The sequence below is a fragment of the Vigna umbellata genome, chromosome 5 (assembly GCF_029865625.1).
Source record: "Vigna umbellata cultivar VRB3 chromosome 5, Vumbellata_1.0, whole genome shotgun sequence".
In the NCBI taxonomy this organism is placed as follows: Eukaryota; Viridiplantae; Streptophyta; class Magnoliopsida; order Fabales; family Fabaceae; genus Vigna; species Vigna umbellata.
In genome coordinates, this window is record NC_142169.1 from 50212898 (window position 1) to 50222198 (window position 9301).

At 34.9% G+C, this 9301-nt stretch overlaps 2 protein-coding genes across 2 annotated transcripts; one reads left to right on the forward strand and one right to left on the reverse strand.

The window, feature by feature from the left end:
* Positions 1–251: 251 nt before the first annotated feature.
* On the forward strand, positions 252–704 carry LOC124834717 (uncharacterized). The gene is made up of 2 exons (XM_047309484.1): positions 252–312; positions 397–704. The coding sequence occupies exons 1-2, from the start codon at positions 252–254 to the stop codon at positions 702–704; spliced, it is 369 nt and encodes a 122-aa protein (XP_047165440.1).
* A 2190-nt stretch (positions 705–2894) lies between these two features.
* On the reverse strand, positions 2895–4261 carry LOC124834719 (NEP1-interacting protein 2-like). Its single transcript, XM_047309485.2, has 5 exons — positions 4108–4261; positions 3522–3673; positions 3368–3451; positions 3116–3274; positions 2895–3026 (listed from the first exon to the last, which is right to left on the reverse strand). Exons 1-5 carry the CDS (start codon positions 4259–4261, stop codon positions 2895–2897), a joined length of 681 nt encoding a protein of 226 aa, XP_047165441.1.
* Positions 4262–9301: the final 5040 nt, after the last annotated feature.

Here is a 9301-nt window from a genome sequence, read left to right on the forward strand (position 1 = left end):
AAAATATTTATTCAAACAATTAAATATTCAAAATAGAATTGTGATGATTGTGCTAATATTCATTTAATAATTGAATAGTTTTAATTTCTTCTTTTTTAACATGTTATTCAAGATTGACTGAAATATAATATAATTAATAAGTTTTGAACAGTTCAAAATACAATCTACAAATTGATCTATAAATAACACAAGATGCAAAGTTGTTCTTTACCTAAAATCAAGAATTAAACCTTAAATTTGTGTCATAGATAATGGCCACCTCAACTATGAAGCTTTTCATCACAATTCTCTTGTGTGTCTTCTTTTCTCAAGGTGATTCTTTCTCCCAATATTGTATGAAACATGAAAGAGTTTTATAATTAATTTTCATAATTTCTTTATTGCATATGTTAATAGGTTATAGCAAATGCTCTTTGGAAGATATTCATGTAAGCCAAGCAATAACTGGACTTACAGTGAAGGGGAAGCAAGAACTGAATGTGACTATTGCAAATTGGTGTTCTTGTGCTCAATCAAATCTGAAACTTGATTGCAGAGGATTTCAATCCACGAAACCAATAGACCCTTCAATTTTGAAAGTTTCTGGCAATGTTTGTCTTGTTAATGGTGGAAAACCTATATTAGAGGGTGCTGTTGAATTTAGCTATGCTTGGAATACTCCATTTTCATTTGATCCTATTTCTTCAAATATTTCTTGTCATTGAATATGTATGTAAATGCAAGGAATTTTATTGTGAAAATTTAAATTTAAGCAGAATGTCGAAAATTTATAAATGATATTTTATAATATAATTTTAAAGGTTTTATTAAGTTCTAATTCCTGATAAATTTGTGAATTTTCAATCCGAGTCCTGATTAAAATTTTGTGGTCTTGACTTTTCAAAATTTAATTTTTCTTTCAACCTAATCTCCCTTAATATATTTCTCTGTTAAATACGTGAGGTGATAACTATTTTGTCTTGGGTGTTGTAACCTAACCTTGTTTAAATGTATTTTAGAAATTTATTGTATTTAAGTAAAATTATTTTTAAAGTTAATTAAAATATGAAATATAAAATTATAAATTAAAAAAATATAAAATATTAAATTTAAAATATATAATATGGAATTATAGAATTACAAAGTTACAAAATTATTGTAACATCCCAAAAATCTAGTAGTGTACTATATAAAAGAGTTATCAGAAGTCCGATATTAATAAGAATAGTTACAAAGATAGGAAAATAAAGTAAGGTTTAGAGTCTTCCAACATAACTATAAAGCCTACTTTATTTACAGAATGGTGGTAACACACAAATATATACACATGATAATTATCTAATGATGCTACACGTCAGATGCTCCTCCATCTAATGTTTGCTCAATAGAGACCTCATCACCCTCTGCTTACACCCACCAGATGATCATCGTCAAGAAGAGAAACATAACACATACAACAAAATCACAAACAAAAGGGTAAGCTAGATATAAAAAGGTTCATACAATATTCTAATATATCAAACGCCATAAGTAAATCACAAATAACGACCAACTCAAAACATCCTAAACAAGCCAAGATTTAGACTGGACTGTCCGAACTTAGAATGATTGCAAAGTCATTGTCAATGGGTTTCACCCTACCACACTCACAAGGTTAGTCTGTTCCACGCCTTGGATCAAACTGGAAGCACCCAAGACTAAGACCTCCTGCTACTCTTCACCACATGTGTCAATCTTCTCTACTTGAGAACGAAAGACCATTAGAATTTTAGGATAAACCCCAAGATTGAGCTCCCTGCATTCATTCTAAACATACTTGAATCTCACCAAGAAGTTCCACCTTGGAACTTACTTTCATAACTTGAAACCATACTTAGAACCATAAACTTTCACATTGAATCCCAACTAATAATATTATAGAGTATATAATAACAAAGAAACTTTTACACTATTAAAAGAATCAAAACATGTCCCAAGATTATCAGAGAATTAGGTTAAAATATAATAAAAACATATCCTGGACTAGTCGCTCAGCGACCACGCTCGTTGGGCGACCACAGAGGCAGTGAGCCAAGCTCCTTCGCCTCTCGTTCAACGACCACTCTCGTTGTGCGACAACAAAACCAGTGGTCCAAGCTCCCTAACCTCTCGCTCAGCGACCCAACTTGTTATGCAAATACACAGATAGTGGTCCAAGCTCCCAGTCCTCTCGCTCAGCGACCTAACTCATTGTGCGAATACAGAAATAATGGTCCAAACTCCCTAACCTCTCGCTCAGCGACCCAACTCGCTCGGCGAAACCACATAATTCTACAACATCAAAACTACAAAACTTGCACCCTTAACCAATCTTGACCTATTCTAGAAATCTTTCTCAACTTGTAACACTCCTAGATTGTATTGTAGACTCAAATGTATCTAAATAAATGCATCTAAACCAACCTAAACACATTTTAACTCAATTTTTCAATTAAAAAATATAAAATATTATATAAATTAAAAAATATAAATTATTCAATTAAAAAATATTAATTATAAAAGATAAAATAAAAATAAAATTATATAGATGGTATCCTTTTTATATATAAATATAGATTTTGAATGATTCAATTATTAATTAATTTATTTATCTTGGGCCAAGATTTAGCTCGCGTATAGAAAATTTTTAAAATACTGAATCTGATCTTTTAATAACATGCACTGTAAATTTGTATATATTATCAGGCAATTAAAAATTATTAAAAATGTGACAACAAAAGAAAACTTGAAACTCAAATATAAATAAATTTAAATTTCTTTCACCCTAAAATTAATTACATCATTATTTATATTTATTCGTGTACCACAAGACAATGGATTATTAAAAAGAAAAATACACTATAAAGAGATTCTCCAACTATAATTTAGCTGCAAATTCATAAATGTGGAACATAAATTCTACAGATGGGGCATGATCCTTGTTGAACTAGCCATTTGTCTATGCAGACCAAGTGAAAAAAGTGGCTACAGTTTGGAAGTGTCCTCACAAATTCTTCATCCTCAAATTCCTGCACAATACAATTTCTATTCAAATTACATTTAAATTTATATTCTTTAAAGCTCATTAATTTTCAGAGACTCTGAAACATTTTGTGACCTGGAAGCAAATTGAACAGCATGACTCATTGTATAGATTGAACATTTCACTGGAATTGAACTGTTGAACAGGAAGCTCTTGGATGACTGTGATTCCCCTCACAATGACATTGTTTATATCTGATGATTCTTCTCTGTAACTTGTTCCATGTGCAATCATCTGCAAGTACTAATTTCATAAAAGAATTCATATAAAAAAACTCTATGGGCTGCTGTTTTCAAATTTATATTTGTTTTGTATATTAATCCTTACATGACATTGATAGACCTGTGCAACAACTGGACATATCCATTCCATAAATAGCTTTCCATTTAACAAACTCCTTAATAGAGCAAACTGCAAATCAACATCAAATTTAATAGTTCAGATTTCAAACAATATCATTATATGAAACTTCAAGTGTTACCTTAGACAGAGCTTCAGCATCTGCATCATTATTTAGCAATTCTAATGCAGCAATTGCCCCTGTCACAGCTCCTTTGCAAGCACCATCAACAAAACCAGCTTCTGTGGTCTGCCCACTGATGCCTCCTGCAATTATCCCCATTATAGACCCTCCTGTGCAAATCATCAAACATTGCTTACAAAGCATCATAGAATGGATTATCCTGGATGTTTTGGTTAATGTTGCAAAGACAGAGACATTAGTTCAGGTTGCGAGGTTGTTAATGACGAATGTTTGCCTTAGACTCAAATTCCTAAACTATGAAATGTGCAACATAATATAATGTAACATGTTTTATTTAGCCACGTGCACTAAGCTAGTAACTAGTATATGAGGACAAGAGTTCACATTCTCGACTAAGTTTTTACTACTGTACTTCTGTTTGAATTTTTAAAACAAATTGATATCTATCAAAAATTTTAATATGTTTTAGAATATCAAAGTCTGTCAGTATATTTTAAAGATTTAATATCGGAACAACACTCAAAATTCGGTAGAAAATAATTTTCATGAGGACAGAGAAAAAGTTAGCAATTTAACGCATTACCTAATGCCAAAATGCAAGTAAATTCAGCAAAAACAAGTGTCTCCACAACTTTCATGAATTGGTGAAGTGCATAACTGCCACTGGCAACCAAAGCCCACATGGAAAGAAGCTCCTTACACCTTGTTGTTGCTTGCATCATTCCAGAAAACCACATGGCCAAAAGGGTGAGAAAATGGCCTTAGCTTGAAACTGAGAAGATGAGGAAAATGCAAGATATTTTTGGTTGAAAATGGTGGCATTTAAAGAGTGAGGAAAAGCAAGTTAAAGAGCTTTTTTCCAAAAGTGCATATCTGGTGCCAGAATCCGAAGACTATATATAGTATCTAACAGTAAAGTGGTGATTGCATTGATGTCCTTGATGAGCATGTTTTGGAAAAAAAGAGAAAGGTTAGTGCAGGGAGAACTGCAAACTGATATAATTTAGTTTTCCTTTCCAAAGTCTCACATGCCCCTCAGTAAATGGTGTGAGAATGTTAGTCCAACCATTTTGAGTTTCATCTAAATAATTCATATTTGAATAATATTATATAGATTCCAATATCACATGGTTCAAAATTGAACATAAAATTAAATTTTGATAAAATGAAACTAAACTTATGGAATTTGATTTTTATAAGTGGTTTTTTTAGTTTATAACTTAATTTTTTTTTCACTAAAGATTGATTTTTTTACCTTTTAATAAACTTCTATGACCTTTTAACTTTTGCTTTTAATAAAATTTCGACTTTTGTTAAATTCGATCAAGTTCGTGTTGACCGAAATTTGGTCAAGTCGTCTTTGATTGAATTTAATTTAAGTCGAATTTGACTAAAATTTGGCCTAATTCGTTCGAGTTTGTCTTGGTTGAAATTTGGCCGACTTTAGTTTGAGTCAGTCCCAACTTAAATTTAGCTACACGCTTAGTCGAAGGTCAAGACAGGTTTGCCAGGGCCAAATGTCGAGACGGTCTAGTCCAAATGAAAGGTTGAGACTGGTACGATCCAAGTCTAAGGTTGAGACTGGTACGATCCAGGTCAAAGGTTGAGACTAGTCGCCCCAACCTAGGCCAAAGGTTAACTCGGGGCGACCTAGGCTGAAGTTCGAGACAAGTCGATCTTGGTTTAAATTCGAGATAGGCTAACATTTAATCGATTGCTGTTACCTACAAAATTTTTGTGAGGTGTTTGGTTCTGAGTTTTCTTTATAAGGAGTTTTTTTTTTGTAGACATTTTTGGTCTCAACTCATAACTAGGACCAAGTCTTTTGGATTGAACCAAATTGACAACTCAAAGTATAATGATGATTTGTTCAGAAATGCTTTAGGAATATTTTATTTTTAATTTTAATTGAGTCAAAGTCTGTTACTTATTTTTAGGATGTAGTTAATTTTTAATTATGGGTTGAACTAGTTGATTAAAATTAGGATAAAATGTTAGTGGGTAGTTACTTTTTCAGGTTTTAAATATTGTAACATTTCTCATTATTTGACAATCAATAATATAGAAGCATTTAGCTTCAAGCTGCTATCGTTCTTTTATTAAAAAAACCAACAATTGGAATTAAGAGCTTTTTTCTTGAAGGACCTATGAGAGAAAAATCTGAAAGCATGGAAGGAGATTCAAAATTTTCAACAATAGCACCATCAGTCTTTGATGGTGAAAATTATCAAATTTAGGCGGTACGAATGGAAGCCTACCTGTAAGCTCTGGATCTGTGGGAGGCAGTTGAAGAGGATTATGAAATTCATGTGCTACCTAGCAATCCAATGATGGCTCAAATAAAGAATCACAAGGACGGAAAAACCAGAAAAGCTAAGGCAAAGGCGTGCCTCTTTGTTGTAGTTTCACCAACCATTTTCACTTTAATCATGTCTCTAAAGTCAGCCAAAGCCATATGGGATTATCTTAAAGAAGAATATGATGGAGATGATCAAATTAAAGGCATGAAGGTGTTGAATCTCATTAAAGAATTTGAATTGCAGAAGATGAAGGAATCTAAAACTATCAAGGAATCTGAACATAACAAACAAAGTAAGATTGCTTGGTTCTCAATTTAAGGACTCTCGTATTGTTGAAAAAGTTCTAGTTACCGTACCTGAAAGATTTGAAGCTACCATAACCACCTTAGAAAATATTAAGGATTTTTCCAAGATCACCTTGGCAGAGTTGTTGAATTCCTTGCAGGCACAAGAACAACGAAGGGCTATGAGAAAAGAAGGCTTTCTTGAGGAAGCCTTTCCTGCTAAACATGAAGATAGTTGGAAAAACAAAAAAAGGAACCAATAACCAAATAGAGAAGGTGTTGTAAAAAATGAAAACAAAGCAGGAAGCTCTAAGGGAAAGTATCCTCCTTGCAAGTATTGCAACAGGATGGGTCATCCTCCATTCAAGTGCTGGAAAAGACCAGATGCTAAATGCATAAAGTGCAGTCAAATGAGTCATGAAGTTGTCATATGCAAAAACCAAATCAGCAGCAGGAAGAAGATGCTCAAATATCAAATGAAGAAGAGGAAGATCAACTATTTGTTGTAACCTGTTTTTCAACCAATGCTTCAAGTGAATCTTGGCTAATTGGTAGTGGTTGTACTAACCACATGACCTTTGACAAGGCACTCTTTAGAGATATGAGGCCAATTGATGTCACCAAAGTCAGAATAGGCAATGGTGATTATATCTCAGTCAAAGGAGAGGGGACAATTGCAATTACAAGCTGTGTAGGCACAAAATTTATTCCAGACGTTCTTTTTGTTCTTGAAATTGATCAAAATTTGTTAAGTGTTGGTCAACTGATTGAAAGAGGATTTAAAGTTGTTTTTAAAGACATAAATTGCTTGATTAAAGATGTAGTTGGTCAAGATATGTTCAAGGTGAAAATGAAAGGGAAAAGCTTTGCTCTAAAACCATTGGAGGAGGAGAAAACTGTATTCTCACTCAAGGAAAATGTGAGAGAAATCTGGCACAAGAAGCTAAGACATCCTCATCATATGTTGGGTGCAAAAAGTTTCTCTTATTTTGTAGCAATGGCTGCAACATTGGTTTTGATCCTTCTCAATGTGGCTGTGGTTTTCCATGGAGGCAAAACAATTTCTTTCATCAGGAAGGTAATAGGGCTGAGGACATGCCCCTTCACAGTGATGTATTTGTTGTCCCTTCTAGCTATAATTCTCCTTAGTAGGTTCATATAATAATAGGTGACCGTGTGGGAAAGGTCATGATCATATCATGGATGACCATGGGCAAATCAGGAAACAATTTAGTACGTTATTGGAATGAGGCGTACAAGGAGGACCTTCTTGACTATGAAGACGAAGGAGAGAAGGAGCCTAAAGGTGCTAATAAAGTCAACATTGAAGGTGTGAAGAAGGGTTACATTGGAATTCACAATTCAAGATTCAGAAACCTTTTACTGAAGCCAAATTGACCTTTCATAGACTGTTACAGTTCCTAAAGCAAGGAGGAGTGTTAAGAAAATGCTTTAGGAATATTTTATTTTTAATTTTAATTGAGCAAAGTCTATTACTTATTTTTGGGATTTAGTTAATTTTTAATTACGGATTGAAGTAGTGGATTAAAATTAGGATAAAAATGTTAGTGGGTAGTTACTTTTTCAGGTTTTAGATATTGTAACGTTTCTCATTATTTGACAATCAATAATACAGAAGCATTTAGCTTAAAGCTGCTACCGTTCTTTTATTCAAAAAACCAACATGATTAAAAATCATTTTTTTCATGTAAAACCTTAATATATAAATAGAAAATTAACTAGATTAAAGTTGTCTTCAACAATATTTTTTGTAAAAAAATATATAAAGTCATTTTTGTTATGTATTAACTTTAGTGTAATTTCAAAATTAAATTTAAAGATGTATTCTTTAAACATGATTTCTTCAACATGAAATTGTAAACGTCAAACATGGTTTATCAATTGTTACTCATTTTGATTATTTTGTTATGATCATTGGTAAAAAAGATGCTTAGTTTTCAACTAAGTTTACTCTAGGTATCACTTAACGTTGACATCTCAACTATGATCACACCCCAATAATAGTCATTATATGACAAAATTATTAAAAAAAATGAAAACAACACATAACACTAGTGCAGAATTGGCTTTTAACGTCCCCCCATAGACGTCCGTCCACAAAAGCCCCAACGTATATAATTGACCGGTGGCATATTCGTAAATAAGTAAAACTCGAGACGTCCGTCCTTGGTCGAGCCGGACGTTTATAATATTATAGACGTCCGTGGGAGTGGGACGGACGTCTACTAGGCTCCCATGTCAGCCCTTAGAACGTCCGTCCTGGGGCGAGACAGACGTTTATAATATTATGAACGTCCGTCTGGGGGGACGAACGTCTAGTAGGCTGAACAAGTGAACGTTTCAGTCCCCCTGGTCAGCCCTTAGAACGTCCGTCCTGGGGCGAGACGGACGTTTATAATATTATGAACGTCCGTCTGGGGGGGACGGACGTCTAGTAGGCTGAACAAGTGAACGTTTCAGTCCTCATGGTCAGCCGTTAGAACGTCCGTCCTGGGGCGAGACGGATGTTTATAATAATATAGACGTCCGTCCTGGGAGGGCGCGGACGTTCACTAGGCTAAACACTGAACGTCAACTCCCCATGTGTCAGCCACTTGAACGTCCGTCCTGGGAGGGCGCGGACGTTTATAATATTATAGACGTCCGTCCTGGGAGGGCGCGGACGTTCATTAGGCTGAACACTGAACGTCAACTCCCTATGTGTCAGCCGTTTGAACGTCCGTCCTCGGAGGACGCGGACGTTTATAATATTATAGACGTCCATCCTCCCAGGACGGACGTTCACTAGGCTAAACACTGAACGTTTCAACTACCAATGTGTCAGCCACTTGAACGTCCGTCCTGGGAGGGCGCGGACGTTTATAATATTATAGACGTCCGTCCTGGGAGGGCGCGGACGTTCATTAGGCTGAACACTGAACGTCAACTCCCTATATATGTGTCAGCCACTTGAACGTCCGTCCTCGGAGGGCGCAGACGTTTATAATATTATAGACGTCCGTCCTAGGAGGGCGCGGACGTTCACTAGGCTGAACACTGAACGTTTCAACTCCCCATGTGTCAGCCACTTGAACGTCCGTCCTCGGAGGGCGCGGACGTTTATAATATTATAGACGTCCGTCCTGGGAGGGCGCGGACGTTCACTAGGCTGAACACTGAACGTTTCAACTCC